The 27,405-nt window shown below is 53.6% G+C and overlaps 1 protein-coding gene across 3 annotated transcripts in view; it reads left to right on the forward strand.

Annotated features, from left to right (window-relative positions):
* The window catches only part of ATOH8 (atonal bHLH transcription factor 8), a 39,153-nt gene extending 12,337 nt beyond the window's left edge, over positions 1–26,816 (forward strand). The window contains exon 3 of one of the 3 annotated variants that reach the window (XM_073023138.1): positions 6,836–7,258. In XM_073023138.1, coding sequence (XP_072879239.1) covers positions 6,836–7,126 — 291 coding nt within the window. In that variant the 3' untranslated portion in view covers positions 7,127–7,258. Of the gene's footprint in view, positions 1–6,835; positions 7,259–19,316; positions 20,036–21,593 lie in introns of those variants that run through there. The other 2 variants (XM_007970000.3, XM_007970001.3) reach the window with 2 other exon arrangements.
* Positions 26,817–27,405: the final 589 nt, after the last annotated feature.

Below are 27,405 nucleotides of genomic sequence, written 5' to 3' on the forward strand. Positions count from 1 at the left end.
ATCTTAGACACCGTGTGGGCCTAGTCCAACCTCCCCATTGTGGAGAGTCTGGGACTTTACCTGAGGCTACAGATTGTGGTGAAGAGCATCACACAGCCCTGAGTTGAAGCCCCGGCTTACCACCCACCAGCTGTGTCATCGTGCACCCATTGCTTAGCCTCCTCTGCCTCAGTCTTCTTGTTGATAAGTGGGGACTGTGGAAATACTCACTCATGGGCCACTGTGAAGATGAAAGGAGTTACTGCAGGAGAGCGCAGTGTCCGCATGGTCGCCATCCTCAGGGTAATGAGCCCCTAAAATGCTCGAGCTCTGAACTTGAGGCTTATCCTATGGGGCTTACTTATGTGGTGAAATTGCTCTAGAGGGGGATTTTGGGGGTCGAGATGGAAGTTCCACGGTAGGAACCGTCTGTTTCCTCTCCACCCTCCCTCCCCCACACCCAGCCGGGGCCTGAGGGCACTTCCTGCCTCCTGCCCTCTGTCTTTCCCAGCTGGGTGAGGAGGTCACCCAGCTGGGACTCTGGGAGGTGGGGTCTGTATGTCTTTGCCCTAATGACCTTCATGGTCTCACAGACTCACATCGTATGTGTGGTGACACATTTCTCATATGAAACCACTCAGGAAGCCCTGGCTGGCCCTGCGTCTCCCCATGGGGGCCGGTGTTCATAATTCCAGCCCTTCCCACACCAACCCCTTCCATAGTTTTATCTGGACAACCAGGATTTGACCCGGCAGCCTTTACAAATATGGGTATCTCAAGCAGCCAGATTCATTCCCAGCTCGGGACCCCTGGAGTCGCTGGAACCCTCAAGCTCCCAGGCGGCCCTTTCAGGCAGATCCCTGTGTCCCACCTCTGGGCACCTATGCTTTTGCTGCCATAATTGCTAGCTGTCACCCTCCCTGTCTGTCTACCTGTCTTTCTCTCTCAGTCTGGCTCACACTGTCCCCTCTTTATCCGCTCTCTTGGTGGGGATGTGTGGCCCCACACTGAAGCCCAGCATAGCTGGCCTTAGCTGGTGCCCTCGGCAGATGTCCTGCCCCAGGAGTGGACTCGTGGGCCCTGAGACTGAGCGGCCTGGAGCCCCAGGGGAGGGTACTTCCCTGCCTCCTGGGGCTGCTTGTCCTTCCCTTTTTTGGGGGGGCTTGAGATGGCCTGAATGAGGAGCACATCTTTAGATATGTCCTGGCTTTTGAATTGCAATTGGAACCTCACCAGTTTTATTTTCTTCCTTTTGTGACCTCCCAGCCTGGGCCTCTGAGGCCCCACCTCCATTTACAGAGATTCTGTTTGAGGAACAAACCCCCAGGACAATCGAACCAACATTCTTTCTTCATGTCTGGGACTATTTCTATGAAAAGACTTGCAAAGGTCTACCAGTAGATTGCACCTGGTTATGAGTTTTTGGGAAGAGGTGACTGAGAGTACGCACTGCTCACGGCGCTCAGTCCTGCCACACCACAGCCTGGGAGCCAGGCAGGAGCCAGGGGAAGCCCAGGAACTTACAGCACGTGCAGTGAGGAAGAGCCCCTCTTCCCCACCCTTCACCCTCTTCAGCAGGTATCCACCCCCTGCCCCCAACAGGACATGTGACTACTGTAGGGGTTCCCCAAGCAAGAGATGGGAATCTCAAAGTGTTCCTTGGTATTCTGCCCTCCCCTTCCCTCTCCTCCCGTCTTCTGCCCTTCCCTCACTTCCCCCCTCCCTCCCCTCCCTCCCTCCTTCCCTCCTTCTTTCCTTCCTTCCTTCCTTCCTTCCTTCCTTCCTTCCTTCCTTCCTTCCTTCCTTCCTTCCTTCCTTCCTTCCTTCCATGAACAGCTATTGAGTGCCCTCTATGTACCAGACACGGTGCAGATACAAAATAATTTACCACATAGTCCCCACCATTGTGCAGCGACTGAACACTTCTTGGTCTAGAGGATTTGGAAGCCAGGAGTGGTTAGAGTGAGAAAAAGGAAAAGCAAACCAAAGAATTTCTGCTTCTAACACAAATCTCTAGCCATCAGGGGCCATCAGGAAGCTGTGGACTGTGGAGGGGACCCAGGAGGGCTGGGGAGATTGCCCGGAGTCCTGCAGGGGCACAGGAGGGTGGGAGAGGGGTGAGAACTAGAGCCTTGCATCCAGACCTGCTTTGCCCTGTCTGGTCCAGGAGGTGGGTTCATGGGTTGGAGTCTGCACCACATACGGTCTGGATTAGCACACAGTCCCTAGGCCACCACCCTGGGGCTTGCCTCTTGGCATCACCTTAAAGATGGCCCTGGGACAGAAGCGTGGGCCCAGTTTGAGCCTGAATGATATCACAAGTGTGTAGTTTCTCTGTGGGGCCCCTCCACCTGACTTCAGGCCACTGTCCCTCTCACGGCCACTCAGGGCTGCTGGAGTCCCTTGCTGTTCCTCTCTGGAAAATGAGATGACCACTTCAGGCCTACTTGCTTCCCAGCCCTTCCTACCCCAGTGAGCCATGCTTGCCGCCCCATGTGTCTATGGTTGTGGAAGTCTGCCTGGTAAAGGAATTCCTGACAAGGTGCATGGTGGCCCATAGCTTCACAGTCACCCTCCTGGCAACTCTTGCATGTTAACTGGGGTTTAAAGCCTTAGGGTACAGGACTGCTGATGGGCCTGTCAGGCAGGGCTGCGGGAGGCTGGGAGCAAAAAATTTTGGGACCAAAGGCTGTAAGGCCGCAAGCAGATGCCTTCTGTAGCAGCTGCGATGGTGGTGGTCATCGCTGGTGTGATTGGTGGCCATTTGAACTGTCCCATGCAGGGACTGCTTCCTCAGAGCTCATGTGTCCAAAAGAGGCTGGGCGGCCCTCCTTCAAGATGCCCACTTGGGAGGTTGAGCTCAGTGTCCTCGGAGGTCCCTCGCACCCCAAGGAGCTGCGCTGTGGGTCCAGGTCAGCATTAAGAATGAGATTTAAAGCGCACTCGGCTTCCCTGCCAAGCCCAGGTGCTTCCTTCCGCCCATCTCAGCCTTTCTCAGCAGCGGGTGGGGAACCTGCATTCCTTGGCCAGTGAATCCTCCCCTTCTGGGCCTCACAGATCATGACTTTGAGGATTTGGAGCCCTATTTGGAAGCCCCAGTAGTGCAGAGGCCCATGTCAGAGGCCGCCCAGCAGAGAGACAGGCGGGAGGCGTGTAAGGACTCTGGGGAGTTCAGTTCTGACTCTGGCTGCAGCCGGAGATAATGCACGTTAAGCACCTGGCTCTGGGCCACGTTTCCGCAGCTCCTGTTTTTAAAGCAGCAACTCCTGGGAACTTCTGAGGAGGAGGAGGGAAAAGAGGAAGACAAGGAGGAGGCAGAACTATTTTTCCACACCTGGGCTGGATGGGCCACCCTAGACCTATGGAATAGGAAAGCACTGATTTTGCACAAACCAGGGCGTTGTCTTCTAATAATTTTAAGCCATCAAATAGTATAATAATAACCACAACAACAGCTACTCAAACTGATAGGGTATTTTGAGCCCTGGCAATAAACGGCCAGTAAGTTCCTGCCCTCAAGTTGCTCAAAGGCCCTGGTTTTGCGTGGGAGACAAGATGAACCAGAATGTGCTGAATTGAGGGCTGTACCAGAGGCCTGGCCAGCAAATGAGATGCCCCCGGGCGGTGTGCCTGCAGCTGTGTGTGCCGGTGCCGGGAAGGCTGGGTCTGCGGGGCTGAGAGGTTTGCTCCTGGCCCTGTGGGTGATCTGAAGCCAGAGGTGGCAATTAAGCCAGTGCAGCTTCATGAGATCTGTGTCCTCCCTCTTTTCCTTGCTGCTTTCTGGGGACAGGGGACGGGTCCTAGTATGGCCTGGCTCCTCTTTGGAAGAATGTCTTGGGTGCAGACCCATCTAGCTTCGGTGCCAGGGACAAGATGACAGGCATATTGGATTTTGTCAGGTGAGGGGGATTTGGTGTGAGCTGAGGGTGTGTAGGAGGGGCCCCCTTCTGTCTGGACAGCTGAGCCCAGGCCTCGGACAGGATCCCTGGGCGCCAGCCCCTTCTGTGGACTGTGGGAGGTGGAGTCTCCAGAGCCGCACCCTGCCTGGATTCAGTCCCACCTATGGCCCTGAGGGTGCCCACCAAGGGGCACTGTCCTAGCTTTGTTCCTACTTCCCATGTACATTGTCAGCCCTGCTAAGGCCTTGTCTCTGAAAAGTGAGGAGCTGTCATAAATGATTTCTAAGGCCCTTGCCAAGCCCACCTCAATCCTCTTTCTGCTTTAATGACTGACCCCCATGTTACTTCTCAGGGCATTTCACAGAGATTTGAAAGTCACTCCTAGAGACTACTGGGGCCCCAGGGCAGTTTGCCCTGAGACTACTGGCGACATCTGATGTTCGGAGAGTATGGATTGTGTGCCAGGCATGTGCTTGGCACTTCCCGGATATCACCTCGTGGGCTCCTCTCACCAGCCTTTGAAGTGGGGGACTGGTGTTACTCTGATGCACAGTTCATGAGTCCGGGGCTCCCTGAACCCAAGGAACTTGCCTGAGATCACGTAACCACTAAGAGAGGTGTGTGCCCCCACCTCCTACCGCTTCCCTGTCATGCTTCTCACATGGGAGTGGGGTTGGGGGGAAGTTGGTGGCTCACATCTCCAACCCCCTCAGCCCAGTTATTAAGTTAAATACCATCTGCTTTCAAAGCCCAAGGAGGCCATCTATGCTGGGGAAAAGGGGGGTGGGTGGGAAACCACCATCAAATTCCCAACTAGCCATAAAAATGGATGCAATTTATTTTTTCTGGCATTCCAATTACATAGACGTTTGTCGCCAGCTGTTTGTTCTAACACGGAGTGTTCTCTCAGCTGCTGTTTCTCTTCTCCCATTTGACATTGTTAGGCCACAAGTCTGGCCGGGCCTGGGCTGGAGGGGTCATTGGCTGGGGAGCCTCCCAGGTGAGCTGAGCTGGCTTTCCCTGAACATGGACCGTGCCTCTGATGTTCCCGGGGTGGTCTCGAGGCGAGGTGGGGGAAAGGCTAGGGTGCTGCTTCCTACCTCTTTTCACACTTTCTGCCCCTTTCCTCCTCGTCTCTCTTTTTCCAAATTACTCCCCACCCTCAACTTGCACTCCCAGGCCCCACCCTTCTCCCCAACACACTGGGAATGGATGAAAACCTGGGGTCTCTGACTTAGGGAGAAAAACCAGCTGTTCCTGCTCAGAAAGTCTCTGAGACATGGGAAGTCCCCTCTGATGCCCTAACTGACAACCCTAGGGAATGCAGAGAACCCCGGAGCACCTCTGAGCCAGGTTCCTCTCTGGAAGCCCCTGTGGAGGCTCAGTGGCCCTTGGGACGCTGGAGAAGGGGTGTCTGTGTAGGGTGGGGGCTAACCCCAGAGAACGCTATAGTTCTTTTTGGTGCTCTGTAGTGCTACCATTTTCTGGTGCTCTGTAGTTCTACCAGGAACGCACACTATGGCGGCCCTCAGCAAAACTGTGAAGTAGGCAAAGTGCAGATCTTTGGGGCCAGAGACCTGGGTTTGAGTCCTGGCACTGTGACTTCTCGCTCTGTGGCCTTGGGCATGTTATTTGACCTCCCTGATCCCGTCTTCTCATCTGTAAAGTGAGAGCACACAAATCTGCCTTGCTGCCTTGCTGAAAGGATTAAACAAGACCCCATAAGAGAAAGGGCTGGTGTGTTCTCGCTGAGTGCCAGAGAGGAAATCTCATGAATTCATAGCTACAAGGTAACAACTTAACTGGAACCCCAGGAAGGAACAGCTCAGAAAAGGGCAGTGCCAGGGTGGGTGAATGACTGACCAGCCAAAAGGCAGATGGGGAAGGACCAGCCTTTCTGAGTGACAGATTCCTTCCTCTCTAGCACTTCAGCCCAAACCCCTGGTTCTGCACCCTTAGCATGGGGTGCAGCCTGCAGCCCATCCAGAAATCCTCGGATTTCAAAGTGCAGGGAGTCATACCAAGAAACGTGCATAACATGTGGTCGTACAATAATGCTAATCAGCAGTGCAGCAGATCACCACCAACAAGCACATCAACCACGTGGTGAGTGCCATCGTGTCCCCTTATGGGCACCCCACTCACATGATCTCTACCCCGTGTTATACTAACCCCAAAGTTGGGACCACTTCCCTCATTGCACAGATGGAAGACTGAGGCCAGGAGAAGGGCGTAGCCTGGGGCCACATGACCAGGAAGTGACGGAGCTCAGTTTCCAGCCTGTTTTATCTCTTTGGTTCTGAGTTCTGAGCTCTTCAGTTCTTGAGGCCAGCCCGCTGCCTGAAGCTCGCACACTGCCCAGCACAGTGGCCTGTGCCCAGGAGGCCCCCAGCAAGTGCCTGGTGCCGTGCCTTGCCCGGAGCAACAGCTCTTATGTAAGTAGCCCGGCTGCAGCGTGTGGAGGCTTCATTTAGCTGCGGGGAGCCAAGAGCCTGCTGGTGGTGGCCCTGGTGGTGGTGAGGGGTGGGTTGGGCAGGGAGGTGTTATCAGCTGCGGGCACCCCCAGCTCTGTGCCGCCGGTGAGGCCTGACACCAGGTTAAGTCGCCTGGCGGCCTCTGGCTGCAGCTGGGAGCGCGCCTGGTTCCCATTCGGGTGCTGTGGTTTTGATTAGCTGTTCTGCGAGGCGGGCCTGCTGGTGAGTCCATGGGAGCTCCGCTGGAACAGAGGGTCCCCCGCCCCGCCGCCGCGGCCCCCCCTCCTGGCAGCCCCAGACTCCAGATGTTCCGAGCGCTCGCTGGGAAGGCCTGCTGGCGCCACGGAGGGCAGAGGGCAGGGAAAGCACGCGAGCTGGAAGCCCAAGCACTCAGTCACCGCAGGCCTTGGCAGCCCGCCCGGCCCTCTGCTGGCACATTCCCCAGCTCTCCCCTGGCCATCTGTTCCCAAAAAACCCTTTCAGAGCCTCATCATCACTCAGGATACAACAGCGCGAGCAGCTGGTTTGGAGGCAGCAGGGAAAACCGTGCAAAAGGTTCTTTGTGAGAGAGGAAGCTCGCTTATGAATAACAGGACTGGACGCCGTAAAAGTTGGCGGCTGGAATTCTTGTTTCTCAGGCGCCGCGGTTTTCTCTTGACTTTTTATCTCTGGTTTTTATTTTTTTCCCATTTTCTTTTAATGTTGTTTCTTCCTCTTCTCACATCAGTTGTGACTTTTTTTCCTCCTCTGCGAGCCCGAAGGCCACCTCATTAGTGCTCCTGACATTGCCGAACTTTTCTTTCTCAAGGCTGTTGTCATTGGGGATGGTTGGAAGTGACTGTTTTCCTAAGAAAACAGCTAGAGGGGACATGGGAGCAAGAAGGTGCTTGGAAGGGCACGTCAGTGGTGAGGTTCAAAACAGGCAGCGCCGTGGCCGAGTCGTGCCGCCGTCACCCTGAATAAACCCCGGGCATACAGATGAGAACAACGTCTCCTCAGAGGGAGGGTCTGGGAGACCGGACACCATGCAGAGACCCCCATCAGCTCATCTGAGAGCTTCACGGAGATGTTCTGGGAGGACAGTCACATTCATAAATACCCGGGTGCCTCGGCCCCGCCGCTGATTGCAGCATGACACGAAGCCTTTTTAAAGAACTGACTGCTGCTGACAATGCCTTCTGGGAGATGTCTGCCCGGAACCTGGGCACCTCCTGGGAGCAGTCACTGGGTGGCCTGTCAGGGGCTGTGGGGTCCTGGGGCAGGGCCGGTAGCTGGAAGGCCAGCGCCGGGGAGGAAAGGAGAAAGGGCAAGGCTGGGCTGCTTTCCTCACAGCCCCTGGACCCTGAGGGAGGAGCTGAGTCGGGCCTGGGTCTGCCATGTGTCAGACAGTGGTGATGTGATGGGGGACACAGGTCAGGGGCAGGGTACTGGGAGTTTCCCTTTCCTTTCTCAGTTCTTTGCACCCATTTTCCATGGGCTGCCTCCCAGATCCAGAAGCCCCAGCAGCCCCTCACCCCAGCAGTGGAAAAAGCCCATCATCGACACGGCTGTGGGTGGCCAGCTTTGCAAAAGCCTCACATTTGGGGCTTTGGAGGGCGTTTTGCATTTCATCTTTACACAGGCTCCTGCACCTCATTCCTCTTGCCCTCCTCGCGGCTTTCTTCCCACTTCCAGTAAGAGAGATGGCAGCTCTGGCAGGACAAAATATAGATGTTTATCGCAGTTTTAGGGCCATTCATCTCACCTGGGCTCAGCGCAGGCCCATGGGATCCTCTCTCCTTGAGTGACCTCTGGGGGCAGGTATCTGGTTTGGATGCTGGAGCTGGTCCCTACTCTGCCCTTGGGGGCTGTGCGGCCGGGTGCTCAAGTGTTTTAACCTCAGGACCCTTACTGGTTATCATGAAGCTACCCCGCCAGCTCCTGGCTCTGTTCACGGATCAATGGCATAAAAGACATAACACTGTTTTGCAAAATCTGCTCTCCCTCCCGTGTGTCCTGCCCAAGAAGTCGGTCTTCATGGGGCCAAAGGCAGGGAGGACCTGAGGAAGGAAGAGGAACCACTGTCCCCAGCTCCTGGTACGGCGTGGAGTCAGCCTAGTGACCAGAAATTGCTTTTGAACTCTGAGGCTTCCAGAGGACAAGAGGAAGAGGAGGACAGGGCTGCCCTGCCCACTGCTCAGCCTTGAGCCCTGCACCTGGCACAGTGTGAGGCCTCAAACAGAGGGTGTCAGCAGGCCCTGGCTCCCCACACCTCATCCTTAAACAGGCTGTGCCCTTTCTACCTGCCCCAGCAGACCAGAAAGCAGTTTCCATGGGAAACAACAAACTTTCCTTGTGCTCCCGGGATAAGTGTTTCTAGAGGGCAAAGTCGGGAGCCATTCTCTCCTTTAACACCTTGCCACCTCTGCCCAGAATTCACAACCACCAGGGCCTGTCTTAGCTGCCCTGGCTGTTAGCCCCCCGAGAGCCCCTCTTGGCTGCTCTGCTGAAAGCTGGTCAGACTGCCTCACTCCATCCCCTGCTTAGCTCCCCTAAGACCTAGGGGGCTCCCTACTGGCCAAGGGATGAGGTCAGACTCAACAGGACACCTGATGGGCCTCCCAAATGACCTGACCCTGGCCGGTCACTCCCTGTGTCCCAATTTATACCCCAGCAGCACAGAACTCCTCGCCCAAAGGGGCTATTTTTGGCCTCTGTGCTCATGCCATCCCTTCTGCCTGGAATGCCCTTCTCCGCTGTCTGTCTGGCTAACTCCTGCTCATTCTGGAAGGCACAGCTCCTCCTGAAAGCCCTCCCTGACCCCGACCCCAGCTTCTTCCTCAGGGCATCATAGCACAGGGATGCTTTTGGTCTAATTCAGGAGAGCATCATGTGATACACTTTTAAAGTAATGACTTAAAATGTTATACAATATGAAACTCTATTATGTGATATATTCGATTTCATGTGATTACATTGCATTATATTATATTTTTAGGTGATATGCTATGTGACATAGGATGCGATGTGATATTACATCCCATGACACTATGTTACACAGTGTTGCATTAGTGCCTGTGTCTCTGGCTAGACTGTGAGCCCGTTTCTCTTTGTGTCCCATCTTCTGGCACATACTAGGGCCCCCAAATAATGACACACCATTCTTCCCACTACAATCCACACTGTGAGGGCTGAATGTCCCTATGCTGACAGCAAGGGACATTCCCTTCTAGGGAAGGATTAACTAAGGGCTTTAGGACACAGCTAGGGAGATGCCCCTGGGCTCTCCTGTGCTCCAGTTGGGCTCACTCCCTTGTTCCCTTGAATCTATAAGGAAAGCATGTGTTTCAAATAACTGAAACCCCTCAAGCGGCAGCTTAAATTAACAGGGGCTGGCATTTTTCATAGTTCAGAAGTCAGCTGCTCCCTGGGATCCAAGAGTCCAGGCTTCTTTTGATCTTTGCCTCATGGCTGCAGAGCGGTTGCCACAGCACCAAGCTTTTCATCCTCAAGCTGCATCTACAGTCAGGGCAGGGTGCCATGCTAGAAAGAGTGTTTCTCCTCACCAGGGCAGTCAGCCTTGCCCAGACAGCCCCTCCCTTCTTCCAAAGGAAGATGCTCCCCTCGAACCCGAGAAAAACATCAAGGTCTGTCAGTTGGGAGGGCAGCAGAGAAAACAGCCACGTGGCTCATGCCTGGAGGGTTGACCCTGATTTGTGACAAGGTGGTTTTCTTCCCGGGGAGCTAACCATTGTCGTTATCTTAACCACAGTGTCAGAGCCCCACTTCTTTGAGCTTGCTCAGTCCTCACTACAGTCCCACAAAGTGGGTGTCACCAACCCCATTTTCAGGTGACAGTGCTGAGGTTCACAGAACCGAAATGACCTGACTAGGCCCCCAGCGACCTCGTTCCTGTGCACAGCACTTTCCAGTTTGCAAAGCCCTCTCACACCCATGATTTTCTGGAATCCTAGAACAAGCTCCTGGGGTCCACATTATTAAACATGGAAGTGAGATGAGGCGAAGTCGCCCAGGCTCAAGCAGCTGGGCAGGGCTGGGTGGGGCCTGGACAGGCTGAATCTAGGCCACCGCTGTCCTCTGTCCTCTGCTTTCTCAATGGTGAGGGTGTGAGCTTCATGGGTTGCCTGGCGGCGTGGCGCCTGAGGCTTGGAGGCACGGGTCTGAGTCTCAGCCCAACCACTCAGGAGCTCTGTAACCTCAGGCACTTACCTTCAACAGGCTTCACTTTCCTCATAAAATATGGATAAAACCAGGTGAGGAGTGTTTGGGGAAATGAGGGCTGTGAAAGCATTTTGTCAACTGGAGGCACAGCACTCAGAGAGGGTCACTGGAGGCCACTGCGGGCCCGTCAAGAAGGTGGGCAGAGGGACCTAAGTGTCCTCTCTTCACCCAGTGACTTAGAGAATGTGCATGCATGCACACACGCAGGTGTGCTGGTGTGTCCATAGGCCCCATCTGTTGGGGTCCAGTGGAGGGCATCCCGCATGATTGGCCGATTTCCCATGCACGTGGGAAGGGGGTACCCCCTGGAAGGCGGCTGGTTGTCTTCAAGGATTTCAAAACTGTTCTCCCTGCACAGGGCCCAGGAGCCATTAAAGATGGCCCCTCAGTGGCAGGCAGGGGAGGGCAGAGCCAGGCAGCTGGGCATGTGGTGGGCAACTCTGGGAGTGAGCCATGCGGAGCCCGCCTGGAATCTGAGAGCTGCGACTGGGCATTGCTGGGAACTATCCGTCCCCCTCTCAGCAGCTGTGCCTCCTGCCTCGCTTTCCTGCCAGCCCTGTTCCTGCCACCACCATGTACACACGAGTCTCTGCCACCACAGCCCACCCACCCCCTCCACACGCACACACAGGGGTTCTTCACTTGTTGTCTTTTTAGGTACATGAGTATTAAAAAATGAGTGAAACATGAAGGGCCCTGCCCTGCACATCTACTTAAAAATAAGTCGCCCGGAGTGTTTACTCTGTGTCAGGTACTGTTCTAGTGCTGGGGGCATTTTGGACAATAAAACAGAGGCCCCACCCTTCGGAACTCAGAGCTAAACTACAGAAAGGCTATGCATAAAAATTCAGAGGAGGGCACCCCGGGACGGTCTTTGGAGCCCACTACACTTAGTCTGCATACAGTTCTTATGAGCTTGACTGTCAGGTCCCTCAGATCTGAACGTCAGAACAAAAACAGCCTATGAGGGCAGGGGTCGGGGGGTCAGGTCCTGTAGCAGGTACAGAGATAGCACCCAGAATCAGCCATCGGCCTCATCGAGTAAGAAGAAACAGACACATGATAAAGAACAAGGCCAGAGGCTCAGAAGGACCGAGAGGCTGATGGCCCCCTTAGTGTCAGGGCAGAGAGCCCGCAAGCCTCTGGGACCTTGGAATTGTGTGTGCACTGATGTTCATGGACTTGACCTTGAGTTGTCAAGAGGAAGCTAAAGTACATCTAGTAACATCGGGCTGAGAATGCAGGGAAGTGCATCAGTTATTGGGAAAGGGCCCATCCAAGCAGTTTTGGCAAAGAAAACATGTGGCTTCCTTTCTCCAGGGAAGTCAGCTTCTGTGCAGGAGCCTGTTCTCCTAGGATGGCGGAGCTAGGAGGGCTGGGCTTCTCATCTGTTTTGTTCACTGTGGGGTCCCCAGAGCCCCCAGTGGAGCCTGGCGTGGTCTAAACGCTTGGTAAACATTTGCTGGATGAATGGAGCAATGGAAGCATGAGACAAGGCGGTGTTTTCAGTTGTTTTCCACAAATATCGAAGGGGAAGCTCCTCTGTGCCCACACAGAGGGAGGCCCTGGTGATCTGAAGTGGAGACAAAGTTCCTGCCTTGAGTTACTGATGGGTAAATGGGGCGACTGGGGACCCTTCCTACCCCACTCCCATGGAGTCTCTGTGCTCCTTGTAGATATTAAGCACCCAGTGCTTGCCTTTGCAGCCATTGTGTTCTTTAATCTTCCTGACAAGCTCATGCAGTAGATACTATTATTACCGTTTTATAGGTAATGAAACTGAGGCACAGAGAGGTTAAGCATCTTGCTCAAGGCCATACAGCTGGTAGAATGGGGAAGTCAGGATTCAAACAGAGGTCGTCTGGTGCCATAGCTGGCACATTTAACCACTGTGCTGGATTGTTTGCCAGTGAGTGTGCACATGTGTGTGTGTGTGGCAGTGAGTAAAGACCTCTAATCAGAGATGTCCCCACCCCCCACCTGGATCCCTCGGTGGCACCAGCATCTAGCTACGGGAGGGGCTTAGGGACAATGGAAGAGGCTAGGGGAGGTATTCCTCATCTTAAAACTGCATCTGTATGGAATTTGGGCTTCCCAAATGGCTCATGGCCTCTCCAAACCATGGGTACCCCAGTGATCCTGAAGCATCCACAGCCGTGCTCCCTTCTGGGAGTCTCCTGGAGAAGCACTGTGATCTCTGCAAAGGTTTGCTGGCCAGTACTTTGGTGTGATTTGGCTTGTCTGGTTGGTGCCCATCAATCCCTGCTGTGACTCTGCAGTAAGGACTGGGGAGGGGAGGTGTGACTCTGCAGTAAGGACTGGGGAGGGAAGGTGTGACTCTGCAGTAAGGACTGGGGAGGGAAGGTGTGACTCTGCAGCACGGACTGGGGAGGGGAGGTGTGACTCTGCAGTAAGGACTGGGGAGGGAAGGTGTGACTCTGCAGTAAGGACTGGGGAGGGGAGGTGTGACTCTGCAGTAAGGACTAGGGAGGGGAGGTGTGACTCTGCAGTAAGGACTGGGGAGGGAAGGTGTGACTCTGCAGTAAGGACTGGGGAGGGAAGGTGTGACTCTGCAGTAAGGACTGGGGAGGGGAGGTGTGACTCTGCAGTAAGGACTGGGGAGGGGAGGTGTGACTCTGCAGTAAGGACTGGGGAGGGGAGGTGTGACTCTGCAGTAAGGACTGGGAAGGGGAGGTGTGACTCTGCAGTAAGGACTGGGGAGGGGAGGTGTGACTCTGCAGCACGGACTGGGGAGGGGAGGCGCTTCGAGAAGCGGCAGGGTGATGGGAGTAGTTCCCAGTCTAGAAGGAGGCAGGCCTGATGGGGACCCTCCACCGCGGTTGGGGCATGTGAACTTACATGTCGTGTGGGGGTGTCTGTGTAAGGATCGTGAGCCAGGCCCACAGGGCAGGTGAAGAGCAGAGCCTTTCTCGCATGACTGGGCCACCAGTCTGCCTATTGGTCTGCTCTCTTCCACCCGGGGTGCCTCCTCCAGCCTGAGTGGGCTGCCCCTTCCTGCTTGAGTGCCTCCTCCAGCCTGGGTGCCCCCTCCAGCCTGGGTACCTCTTCCAGTCTGGGTACTCCCTCCAGCCCGGGTATCTCCTCCAGCCTGGGTGCCCCCTCCAGCCTGGGTACCTCTTCCAGCCTGGGTGCCTCTTCTGGCTGTGCAGTGCGGCCATGGGCCTTTTGAGCTGCTGGCATCTGGAAGAGCAGTGAAGCCAAGTAAAATGACCGGACAGTGTCGCAGGACGGAAGCAGGTGGGAAGCCGCAGCAGCTGCCTGCAGCTTCGCCTGGGCCAGCTCGACCCTCACAGTGCCCCATGCTGGGGGTGAGCTGGGGTGGGGGCCAAGAAAGACAGATAGACTGGTGGACGTGGAGAGAAAAACAAAGAAGAGGCCGAGAAGAGTTGGCAGAGACACACAGGCAGAGCACGGAGAGGGAGACAGCTCGGCAGCCAGGGAGTGGTCTGCAGCCTGAGAAGGCGTCAGCATGGTATGGCTGCCCCTGTAGGCCCAGTGGGCTCCTATGAGCTCCGGCCCTGGCCCTGGGCGTGCTGGGCCTCCCACTGCCAGCCACCTTCCTGTAGGCTCCAGGAGTCGAAGGCCAAGATTTTCTTAGAACCAAGTAGGTGACAGTTGGGTGGATGGCTTGGGGACCTGCTGTTCCTGTTTGCCTGTGAGGAAACTGAGGTCTGTAGGGGTTAAGGGTCTACCTTGCTCTGCTGCATCCTAGCAGTGTGGCCTAGGGCAAAGGAGGTCACCACTCAGGCCTCCATTTCCTCATCTGCAACATGGGCACAGTGGTAGGCACCTCCCAGGAATTACGAAAGACAGCGCATGCAAACAAGTGCAGCATGTGCTTGGTAAGGGGCCACCCTCTGTAAATGGTGACTCTGAGCACTGATGCACTTGCTTCTGTTCCCAGGCTCTGGGAGGATGGGGTACTGGTGGTGGAGGTGTGTGGGGTAGGGGAAGGAACTGTGGCAATCACACCGACAACCATTCGTGGCGTAGGAGGATGTAGGAGGAGTTGGGATAAAGAGCTTCAGGAGTTCAGAGGAGGAACCCGTCGTCCCCACCTTGTGTTGCGTGTGGGGCTGGTGGGGGTAAGAGGGTGGACATGAGCAGGCCCTCATTGTCCTGGACTAGGGAGGCAGCAAGGACTCAACTGACAACCCCCAGCCCCAGCCCTGAACTTGTGGAACCTACATTCTAGTGGGTGGAAGTAACTCCAAGTAAGGCGCTGCAACACTGTGGAGTACGTGGTAGGTGCTCAATAAATGCTAGCCTAGGATACCTGGGACCCAGCAACACCTCTAGCATCTTACCACAGGAAGGGCTCCCCAGGTTACCTGCTCTCATCCTCAACATTGCCTGATGCAATGATTGTTTCTTACTGATAGGAAAGTTCTTCTACACGGCTTTGACTGACTCTGAGGTTTGAACACATCCATTGGCCTCAGTGAAGGAGGGGTTTGACTGCTGGCCCTACCTTGCTCCTAACCTGGGGCCTGTGGGGCAGCTGTCTGCACAGCACAGCTGAGGCTGTGCCAGTCCCCTCCTCTCTGGTGAGCAGCCTTGAGAAATACAGAAAGGACTGGGTGGAATCCGCAGGAGCAGCCAGCAACGGTGGTCCTCAGCTTTCCCCTAGAGTTAGACTGTAAGCTGCCCTAGTGCCTGGGACAGGACTGGCCCCTATTAGGAACTAATACATCTTTGCTGAATAAATGACATTTTCTCTCCATTTTTGGCCTCCAGGCCAACTGTCCTGGCTCACTAAAGGCTCTGGCCATAACCGAAACTCTTAGACACTTGGGACCTTGAAGGGCCCTCCCAGCCCGGACACAGCACTATCCTCGATTCATGCCCTGTTCCTGCCCCCCGCAAATAGCAGCCAACTCCAACTGCTCATAAATTTCCTGCCTGTCACCCATGGTGCCCAGGCCAGGCAGGCAGGAGGTGCTGGGGGCCGACTGGACCATACCTGCTTCCAGGTCCATGGGGAGCTTGGAGGCCAGAAGCCCAGGACTTGCGCCTGTGCCCAGAATAACCTCTGCAAAGCTTGGCCCTTGGAGAAGATGTGAAAGCAGATCTGTCAAATGCAAGGATGTCCAGGCTTGAGTGTTAAAGAAAACACCAATGCAGCTTATGATGCAGCTTGTACAGCGTAATTCCACTTTTCATAAAATACTGTATGTGAGGACGCATATGCATGGGAATAGCATATGGGACAGTAGTCACCCAAATGTTATCAGTGGTTTGCTGTCAGTGGAGAGATTAAGGTGATTGAAACAATTTTCTTTCTGTTCACTCTTCTGTATTTTCTTTTTCTCTTTTTTGAGGCAGAGCACTTTGGGAGGTTGAGGTGGGTGGATCGCTTGAGGTCAATAGTTCAAGACCAGCCTGGTCAACATGGTGAAGCCTCATCTCTACTGAAAATACAAAAATTAACCGGGTGTGATTACATACGCTTGTAATCCCAGCTACTCGGGAGGCTGAGACTCGAGAATCATTTGAACCCAAGAGGCGAAGGTTACCGTGAGCCAAGATCACGCCACTGTACTCCAGCCTGGGTGACAGAGTGAGACTGTGACTCAAAAATAAGAAAGAGAGAAAGAGAGAAAGAGAGAAAGAAAGAGAGAGAGAAAGAGAGAGAGAGAGGAGAGAGAGAGAGAGGAGAGAAAGAAAGAAAGAAAGAAAGAAAGAAAGAAAGAAAGAAAGAAAGAAAGAAAGAAAGAAAGAAAGAAGAGGAAATTGACTAGGCACGGTGGTTCACATCTGTAATCCTAGCACTTTGGGAGGCTGAGGCTGGAGGATCGCTTGAGCCCTTAAGTTCAAGACCAGCCTGGGCAACAAAAGTGAGACTCGATCTCTACAAAAGATTAAAAAAAACTAGCCAGGTGTGGTGGCATGAGCCTGTGGTTCCAGGTATACAGGAGGCTGATTGGGGAGAATCACCTGAGCCTGGGAGGCTGAGGTGGCAGTGAGCCTTGTTTGCACCACTGCATTCCAACCTGGGCAACAGAGCAAGAAGCTGTCAGAAAAAAAAAAAAAAAAAAGATGAGGAAACTCATCTTGGAGAGGTTAAGCATCCTGCTCAGGGCCCCTCAGCTGACTTTGGGGCCAAGATGAACCCCAGTAAGAATCAAGAGCAGCATTCAGAGGCAAACATGCAGCCCCCTTTCTAGCCCATATACTGGTGTACTTAACAGTGAAAGGCAAACTGTGGTTTTCAAAAATTCTCTTCCCATGCCATATCTGCTCTTTTTTTCACCTTTTAGTTTTAAAATAACATTTGAAATCTGACTGCCCTGTTTAGGAAAGACCAGTTTAAAAAAAAGTCAGGATTTCAACCCCATTGGAGGTTTATTCCCTCCTGCATGTAGAAGGCTGTATCAAAATTGATTAAATACAGAAAATGTATAATTTGAAATAGTGGAAAATGGTTAAGTAGGTAAAGTAGGTATCATAGACTGACAGTAAATATAAAAGGTAAAATAACTTAAAGGCAGATAAAAAATCGTTTTTTTAAATACCCCAAAGTGGTAAAATTGCCCTGCAGTACACAGAAGTGATCAGGAGAGGAAAACAATTAGAATTTTTTTTTTTTAAACTAGAAATAAACAAAAGCATAAAGGATGCTAAATTGTTCCAGGGTTCATAACAATTACCACAACTTCCCTGAAAGTATAGATAGACCCATTTACAAAAACGCTCAATATTGCATTTGAAATAGGAGAAATATTTTGTAACATATAAAGCCACAGTGAGTAAAATGCCTGTGACTTGAAGTAGCTATGATTGAGTCAACCAGTATTTATTTGTTGTTGTTGTCTCCCTCTGACACCCAGGTTGGAGGGCAGTGGCATAATCTTAGCTCACTACAACCTTTGCCTTCTTGGTTCAAGAGATCCTCCCGCCTCAGCCTCTCAAGTAGCTGGGATTACAAGCGTACATCACCACACCCAGCTAACTTTTGCATTTTTAGTAGAGATGGGGTTTTGCCATGTTGGCCAGGCTGGTCTCGAACTCGTGACCTCAACAGATCCTCGTGCTTTGGCCTCCCAAAGTGCTGGGATTACAGGTGTGAGCCACTGCGCCTGGCCCAGTATTTATTGAGATACTGCTGTGTGTTAGACACTGTTCTGGGCATTGGAGCTACAACAGCAAACAAAACAGGCCACGTCCCTGCCCTCGTGGAGCTGGCATTCCGGCCATAAACAAGTGAACAGATAAAAAGATGATTTCTGCTTGTGATAAATGCTCCCACTTTGCCACACTGACCAAATCACCTTGCTCTGACTTGGTATGTCAGACTAGCTGAGAGGGACCTGTGAGGCCATCTCATCTAGTCATTCTCATGGTTAATTTTAGCACCAGAACCTGTTGTTTAAAGGACATCTTCGGCTGGGCGCGGTGGCTCACGCCTATAATCCCAGCACTCTGGGAGGCTGAGGAGGGCAGATCACCTGAGGTTGGAAGTTCAAGACCAGCCTGGCCGTGGAGAAACCCTGTCTCTACTAAAAATACAAAAAATTAGCTGGGCATGGTGGTGCACACCTGTAATCCCAGCTACTCAGGAAGCTGAGGCAGGAGAATCGCTTGAACCTGGGTGGCAGAGGTTGCAGTGAGCCAAGATTGCGCCACTGCACTCCAACCTGGGCAACAAGAGCAAAACTCCATCTCAAAACAAATAAAAATAAATAAATAAATAAATTAATTAATTAATAAATACATAAATAAAGGACATCTTCCGTGGTGGCAGAGGTTCTGAGGACAGTAAGCTAGGGAGTAAGCCAGACCCAGAGCCTTGGCTGGCAGCAGAAACACAAAAACCCACAAAGGGCCAGAGCTGGGGGGAATGCAAGCCTCTCGCACTGTGCCCCTCACATGGGACACAGGATGTTGCCAGGCGTTCCATGAAAGGGGTTCTGTGGTGTGGTGGTCACAGTGGGGATGCTTGCTATCCTCCATATTTGCAATTATGCATCCCCACATGCAACCCACCCCACACGCAGCCTCTTATGAAGAAGTATCATTGGCATCTTTGTCTCCTATCCCTTGGCCACAGCTGATTGGTCCAGGGGAATAAATCAGACCTAGGCTAGACCAATGAGCATCCTCCACTGGGTCTCGGGGATTGGCATGCCGGGAGACCAGGCCAGTCGGTAGTCAGGGAGGAAGGCAGATACCTGCAAGTGACTGTTAGCAGGCATCTAGAGGGCAGGGCCACAGACTGCCCCTACTGACCTTTGCAAGCCCTTTGCTACCTTTTCTGAGACCTTCCCCCGGTCTCTGTGAAACACCCTTTTGTAACTTTAAATGAGCTTCCCTTTCCTGGAGGGTTGAAGTGAGTTTCTGCTCCTCACAATGCAGTAGCAATTACATGATCAAATCAGTTGGGAAGGCTGGCTGCAGTGGCTCACGCCTGTAACTTTGGGAAGCTGAGGCGAGAGGATTGCTTGTGTCTGGGAGTTCAAGACCAGCCTGGGCAACATAGTGAGGCCTTGAATCTACAAAAAATAAAATCAAAAATTAGCCAGGCGTGGTGGTGCATGCCTGTAGTCCCAGCTCCTTGGGAGGCTGAGGTGGGAAGATCGCTTGAGCCTGGAAGGTCAAGACTGCGCTGAGCCATGATCTCGCCACTACACTCAGCCTAAGTGACAGAGTGAGACCCTGTTTCAAAAAAAAAAGTCAGTTGGGAAACTGGGTCATTAAAGCCACACAAATTTCTTCGCTACAGGACTTTTCGGAGCCTTTGATATCGTAATACATGCAGCGACTTTCCAAGTTGGGGTCAAGGTATGTGGTATTTCCCAAATTCATGGAATGCCTCACCGAGCTCATGTTTCACAGAACACCTTTTGGGCAATGCCAATCTGCCTCCCTTCCCCTCACTGTACAAGTGAGGGAATGAAAGCACAGAGTGGGAGAGTGAGCTACCCAAGGTCACACAGCTGCTGAATTGCAGAGGAAGTCCTGGCACCTGAGGCCTCCCAGTGTTCTTCCCATTACATCCCAGTTGTCATAAGACTTCCTTGGATAGATGATGTACGTGCTGAGATTCCTGGGCTGAGGTGGTGGTGGTCCAGTGTAGACACCAGGAAAAGGGTGGGGTCAAGAACTGAAGATCAGGCCTTGGCCAGAGAAACCCCTGTCTCCTTTAATCCTGGATGGTAGCTGTGGCTTCAGCAGGGACTAAGAGCCAACAGAGGGCTTGGGGCTGGCCCCAGGCTGCCCCGACCGCCTTTACAGCATGGCCAGGAGGACGGCTCCAGCTAACCCAGCCTCCCCTTCTTCCTCAGCCCACGGGCAGGCTGAACAAGAGAGAAACTTTTTCTGCCCATGGCAGGGCCCGCCCAGGCAGCCAGCGCCGGGATGACGCGGGCTGTAAATCACCCCGTGGACCACAGACCCAGTGCCATCCCCACGGGTTTCCTTTCCGCTTCTTAATCCTCCTCCTCAGACTCGGTAACACAAAGCAGATTCCTGCTGGGGCCAGCCATGCGCAGTGGGCTTGGAGAATGTGAGCCTGGGATTTACCACATCAAGATGCTCCCGCCTCTCACTTTTCCTTTTCTCCCTCCTGAGCCGCTATTAGCTGGAGAGCACTCCCTCCCTCTGGCCCGGCTCCCTCACCCTCCTTGGACCCCACTTCAGCCTTGCCCCAGCCTTGCATCTTGGCTGGCCGCCCCGGCCCACGGGGCTCACCAGGGCCTGTGGTTAGCAGGCCCTCCAACGTCGTGGTTTGGCTCCATCCTGGCTCCCCAAGCCTCTGTCTCAGTGAGAGCAGCCTCTGTGTGGTAGAATGAACACTGTCGATCTGGATTCAAATCCTGGCCCTGGCAACTTCCAGCACTTCCTTCTCGGAGCCTGGGATTGCTCCCTCATGAGAGGGGGAATGAGAGTGCTCCCTGGCAGGTCGGAGGCGCCTGACAGATGTTTTACTTTAAAAATAACTACTTATTAATAGCTGTTGGTTGAGGGTTGGAGCACGAATCAAAAGGGTGTTTGGAGTTGCTTTAAGAGGGATGTGTTGTACCAGGTTCAGGGACTTTGTTATTTTTCATCCTGGTTGGATCTGGAGGTCTCACAGAGCCTCCCCACCAGCTCTGACCTCCCCAGAGAGCTGAAACCCCACAGCCCCCATGACCTTGCCCCCTGTCCCATTGCTTCCTGGTAGCCAGTTACAACCTCTGCTCAGCGCCAAGTTCAGCTGCCAGAATGAGGATTGCACAGATCAGGGCTGCAGGGAACTTAAAGGTGGTCTAACCCAGCAATTTTCAAACCGTGCTCCTTAGCACCCTGATTCTCAGACATGTCCCAGGCTCTCTGTTGGAAGGAATGCAGTAGGTCTCTGGGTCCCCCTCCCTCTGTGTCCCCTGACTCCACTGCACCAAATAGACAGAACCATGTTTTCTGTATTAGCTAACACGTACTTCCGTCTCCTGCTTAAAAGGAGCTTTCATCGATCTGCTCCAGCCATGCCATTTCACAGATGAGGACACTGAGGCCTAGAGAAGTCAAGTGATTTGTTTGAGGTCACCCAGCTGGCAGGTGAATGTGCTACAATTAGAATGGGCCTTGTGACTCCTAGGACAGCGCAAGGAAGCTGCAGACGGCCATTCCAGTGGGGCTGAGCCTGCAGAGGAGCCTGCCACCCCAGGTGGGGACAGGCCTCTGAGATCCCTCAAAGGGGTGGCCCTGGAGATTGTGGTGTCAGCCCCAGGTGTCCCTGAGCTTCCAGCGGCCCTGGCTCCCACTACCCACTGTGGTCCTCTTCTTTCCCCAAACCAACCAAAACGCAAGGCCTCTGAAATGTAGCACTAAGGAGGAGGGGGGCAGTGTGGGCTCTGGAGGCAGCCAGGCCTGGGTTTGAATCCTGGCTCTTCCACTTATCGAACCCTTCAAGATGGAGGCCCGTGCCTGGAGGACTCAGTGAGGGGACATTCTGCAGGTGTCCGGAAATAGGAACCAGGTGGAGTAGGGGCAGCTTCTAATGGCTGGTCATGTCTTTCAGGAGTGACTGGCTGCGGGTGAGACCAAGGCCACCACTGTGGGCCTTCCTTCCAGTCAGGCCTGAGGACAAGGTGAGCTCGCTGAGTCCAGCCTCGTGGTCTTCTCCAAGATACCGCCAGACGCCCGGCCTACAGCCTCTCAGGGTCGGATCGGAGCACGTCTGCCTCCCTCTCCCCTCCGCCCTCACCCAGCCACTCCGAGGCTGCTTCGCACTTTGCCCTCTGCCTGGTGGGGAGGGGAGAGCTCAGTCCCCCACTCACTCAGAGCCCAAGGCCCACTGTCCAGCTGCAGAAATTCGTTGCCAAAGATTCGACAGAGACACCGAAGGAAATGGGGTGACGAAACCCCACAGTGAAAAGCCACACCGTTGCTCTGTGACTTTTGCTCCTCCTGTTGCCTGAGCCCCATCTCAAGCCGAAGATGAGTCAGTGGTTCTGCCAGGAGCTCATGGAAGGGTTGGGCATTTGATGAGCCCTGGGGCACTGGGCCCTCTGACCTGGTGCTCTCTCTCCACCAGGCCTTGCACTGACTGAGTGCAAGACAAGTCTTAGGGGCTGTGAAAGGGAGGCTGGGGTGCCTGGGCAGGGCCAGGAGTGGGGCCTGAGTTCCCTGCCCACTGTTTCCCCTTCATTGGCTGCCTAGGCCGCCGGTCCCAGTTCTCAGTGTCCCCTGGGTCCAGGCTCCTTGGGCCCTGAGCATCACCAGAAGGGAGTAAGCAGGGAGAGAAGCAATACTACTCCCTCCCCTACACCAGGGACTTGCACCAGGGCAGCTACCTACGGGTCTTTGCTCCCCTAGCCAGCCTCCCCTCACTGTGACCCATCCCCATGGGCCCGCATCCCAGGCAGCCAGCACCATGAGCGGGCCCTGCCATGGACAGAAAGAGTTTTTCTCTTGTTTACCCTGCCCGTGGCCTGAGGAAGGAGTAGAGGCTGGGTTGACTGGAGCCGTCCTACTGGGCAAGATGGAGCCCCACTTGGAGGACGGTGGTCTGTTACAGGGTGTGCAGGGGCAGAGGAGGAAGGGACCAGGGGACTGGGCCAGTATGTGGAGGATGGGAGCAGGGGGGCGTGTTCAAAGCCAAGGCCTGCCCCTTCCTTGTGCTCAAATGGCCAAAGCTGTTCACGTCTGTGCTCAACCATCTGCTTCAAATTGAAGTAAAAGCCCCAAGATGTCAAGAAAATACTTGTGTCGAGTGGACTCTGTGGGTGACCAGGACTTTGGCTGGTCATCGGCTGGGGAGTGTGAGGGAGGGGTCGGTCTCTAGCGACAGGTTGAGAGCCCTTCAGGAGCAAGTGCTGTGTGGGTGAGAGTGTGTGTGTCTGTGTGTGGAAGGGGGTGAAGGGTGGTTCTCACAGTAGTCTTAGCCTGGACTAGTGACCAGGAGGCCTGTTCAGGAACACATGAGGAGCCCTCTCTGTCCACACTGCACTCATTCTGCACCATGGATTTATGAGATGGAGGGGCCCCTATTATTAACCCCACTTCACAGATGAGAAAACTAAGGCCCCAAGGAGACAGGGCCAGTTGGTGACAGAGCCAGTTGTTGAATCAGGATGGCCTTACTTCAAATCCTGTGCTCTCAAACCTTTTCCAGCCCCATCATCAGTCCCAGCCCAAAGTCTCTGTGTGGCCTTGTCACATTGCTTCACCTCAGTGGGCCTAAGGTAGGGACAATAAAGGCCCACTGGGACTGGGGGAAGGGGTGATAAGATAAAAAATAGGAGAGCACTATCAAGGCAGAAGGGACAGGGCTGGCCAAGGAAAGGGGGATAGGAGGGGACCAGAGGCTGCAGCCATGCAGGACACAGTTTGTCCCTTGGTTTCACCAGTGTCACTTTCTCATCTCTGCTACCTGACTCCTGGGCTGGGCTGGGGTAGGCTGCAGGGAGCCCCTCTTGCAGTAGTGTTTCTCAGGCTGGCCCTTTACTGAGGACCATAGTGTCCATGCTGTCCTGGATCCCTGCACTGGCACAGAAACAGGGGACCCAGGTGGCCCTGAGCACTCCTCAGAGCAAAGGCGCTCTGGATGCAGACTGGACAGAGTGGGCATGGAATGGGGCCAGGAGGGTCCGTTAGGAAGGTTCAGTCACCCTGTGACCTGGCACAGATAACAGCACCGCTCTGTTTTCCCTCGGAGCCTCTGAGTAACCCTGACGGTACTTCCTAAGGAAGCAGGACATGTGGACCGACCAGCATCTAACTGTTGACATAGAGGACGCTTTCTATTACTAAAGGGAGTGTACTCCATTCTGCTGCCAAAGGAGCAGACTCATGGCCTTACCACCCAGAAACAGCCCATCCTCCACCTCCCATCCCCCTCCTGCATACATACTTCATTACATACTTGCCTTGCATTCTGAAGCGTCATTGATGACCAGCTGCCTGTCAGACACTAAGACAGGCAGGGGGAATGAAGAGATGGATCTAGTGTAGTGCATGGCATCATGGAGCTCCGGATTCTGTACGGAGGGTGGGACAGACAGGTAGACAAGCAAATAATTATGATTACATTCAGATGACTAAGGTGTTGTTGGGAGCTTCAGGAAAGGAAGAACTAACTCCTGGGGAGGTTCTCAGGAAGGATTTTCCTGGAAAGTAGCCATGGGACTTGGGTCTTAAAGGGTGAGTAGAAGCTTTCTGAGCAGGGGAGTAGGAGAAGGGCTTTCTAGGCAGAGGAGCACTCAGCGCTGGCAGGAAATTGGAATCGCCAAAGGAGATTATTACATATTGATATGAAGTATTGAAGCCCAATTTCATCTCCAGAAATTCTGAGGTATTGGTCTAGGGTGTGGCCTGGTCATTGGGATTTTTATAAGCTCCTCAAGTGATCTTAATGTGCAGGCAAGGTTGAAGCTGCTGGTCTAAGTGAGGTCTGGTCTATGAAAAGAAAGTGACTTCGAGCCATGGATTTGGGAGACAGGCTGTGGGTGAATGCATGTGTGTGTACATATATGTATGTATGTGGATGACTAAATGCATGCTCTCCTCTCCTTTCCCAGCTTCCTCTCCAGCACAGCAACTTGTGTTCATATGCACACACACGCACACTCCCTCTCATGGGCACATGCACACCCACACACACACTCGTGTACATTTCCAGAAAATGGAATTCTATTTCGGATAGATTCAGATTCCACCAGCAATCTTCTAAATAGTTTTATGCAGGCAGCCATTCAAGAAGACCCTCAGCAAAATATAAATGATGAGGAGCTGCCCTCATGGGGCCTGTGAAACGCTTTGCAGTCCAGCCTCTGGTTTGTGGTCACAGAGTCACCTGCACACTCTCCTTGCCTTGTCTGCTCTGAGTCACCAGGCACAGGCCTTTAAGGGATGAGGGGACCCTCTCCAGGGGCCCGAAAGATCTTCATGGGTGTATCTGCATGAAGCCCCACGTGTGCACACCCATCTTCATGCATGTGTGCCAGCCTCCTGCTCTCTGCAAGACCAAACCAGAAAGAATGGCTCTGGGAGTTGGAGATCTCAGCTCACAGGCCAAGCTTTGCAAGACTCTCCAAAGACTGCCCACAGACTGTGCTGCTTCCTGGGTCTGGCTTGAGACTATCCCAGAAGAGAGGGTTAAGTTCTGCAGATGAGGTTTTGAGCAAGTGTCCATCTCCCCACACCATGCTCCTTCCTGTCTCCATGGCCACATCCTTCAAGGCTCTGTGCTGTTCTCTTTTTTTCTGGATTTCTCCACCTCCATCAAATTCCCCTTTCTCACAGCTAGCGGAGGCATGAGTAGGCAGGTCCCAGGGGCCAGGAACTGGGTAGCATTGCCATGTGCAGGTACAAACAGAACTCTCTGCTCAAGAGCTTGCCAGTGAGCCTGGATAGAGGCACAGGTGCAGCTAATTAGGATAAGACAGGGGCCGCGCTGTGGTCAGCCATGGGAAGCCGGCTAGTGGGCTGGAGTTGGGGTTACACCTGCATCCCTCCTATGCTGCTTCCTGAGCCACGAAGTGGTCACTGCCAGCCGTCCAGGCAACAAACAGCAAGACTCAGACATCTTCAAGGACACCCTTCGAGTGGATCTGTACCGTCGTCGTTCTCTTCTTGCCCTCTTGCTGCCCTGCCACCTTCACAGCTGCTTTCTGTTTCCTGGTTCCAGGAAGACAGTGGGGCACAGGGTCCCTGCTTTGTGGGGAGGGGCTGGCTTCACCCTTTGCCCCCGGGTTTTGCTGTCCCACCTGTCTCCCTTCTGGTGACCCAGACCCCAGACAAATTATGCCTACCTCCCTGAAGCCAGGCACCCCGAGGAACTTGGACAAACAATGACAGTGTTTTCCAGAACTGTGGGTATGTGTCTAATCTCAGATGGTACTATAAATTCCTGGAGAGTAAAGTTTGGATCTAATTCAACCCCCAATCCTTGAAAGGGCCTTCTTGCAAAGTGTATATATTGGTTTCTTTGCTGAATGAATGAATAAAACATGGAAAATGTGGTAATTCACTCATTTTTGTTTTCTTCCTTCCACAAATAACTCCCAAGCATCTAATTTGTTCAAGACCTGGAGAAAACAGGACCCGGGCCAGGTGATCTTTTATATGACTTTGGAGAGGCTTGAAGGAAGAGGGGCTTAGAGCCGAGAGAAGCCTGGCCATGGACTTTTTGCTGTTTATGTGGCCGAGCCTTTGAGAGCTGAGCGAAGAGGACAGCATCGCGGCACAGGTGCCGGCACACAGGCTGTGAACGAACGGTTGTTGAATGTGGAGATGAATGAGTGAACGGAGGACAGCATCGCGGCACACGTGCTGGCACACAGGCTCTGAACGAACGGTTGTTGAATGTGGAGATGAATGAGTGAACGTCGCCTCCTTACAGCCCCACCTCGGACATCACCAACCGACAGTGGCTGTTTTTCTGGAGGGGCTCCCACACTGCCTGAGTTCTGCTCCAGACAATGCTCCAAGCAGTTACTACTAATCAATTGGAGAGATGAGCTCCTTCAGCCGCCCTGGTCCCGTGGCCTCCCTGGAGTGGGCCAGCCTCCTTGGGCCACCCCAGCATGGCGTGTTTGAGGCTATATCAGGAGTTCACCTTCACTGTTGTTCACAGGCCATGTGGCTGCCTCCTGACTGGCCTCCCTGTCAATGATCTGTCCCTTCCCACCCTGCCTCTGCCATGGCTGATTGAGGTTTATTTCCAAACTTCCTCCCTGGGCCCATCGCCTCCAGACTACAGCCCAGGCTCCTTAGTTGCCCATCATGATGGTCTCATGTGCCCTCCAGGTCCACAACATCTCCCTGTCACCACCGGGTCTCGGCATGCCCACAGCTTGGCCATCTGGAGGTGGTGGCCGAATCCCATCCTCAGATATCGTTAATCACTAACAGCTCCTCTTCCTCAGCCGTGGCCCTGTGTCCTCTCTGGCTGCCCATGAAACAAGATTCTTTCTGACCTTAATGTTTGCTGCAAAGGAAACAGTTCCTTTTTGTCCTAATATTACCCGTCATTGTGTCCTGCCTAGCCCCTGGGTCCCTGGGGAACTCTAGTTCTTTCAATCAGCGGACGGAGAGGCCCTACGTAACCTGACAGCAACAACCTCGGTGGTCGCCTTTCTGCTCCCGGAGCTCATCTTTTTTCACATGTAAATAAAAACATCTCCACTCCCGGGCACCATGTTCAGTGGGAAGCCAGCCAGCATTGCCCATGTCTCTGAGGATTTTCGAGGGACTTACATCCTTGGCTTTGATCTTTGGGGTCTACTGAATTCATCTCTTGCTCAGGGGCCCCCTAAGGCTGCTTCCTTCTCTCTACCTTGCGGCCTTCAAGAGAACACAGACACCTTTCCTCGATTTCCCCAATATAT

Source organism: Chlorocebus sabaeus, chromosome 14, assembly GCF_047675955.1.
Source record: "Chlorocebus sabaeus isolate Y175 chromosome 14, mChlSab1.0.hap1, whole genome shotgun sequence".
Taxonomy (NCBI): domain Eukaryota; kingdom Metazoa; phylum Chordata; class Mammalia; order Primates; family Cercopithecidae; genus Chlorocebus; species Chlorocebus sabaeus.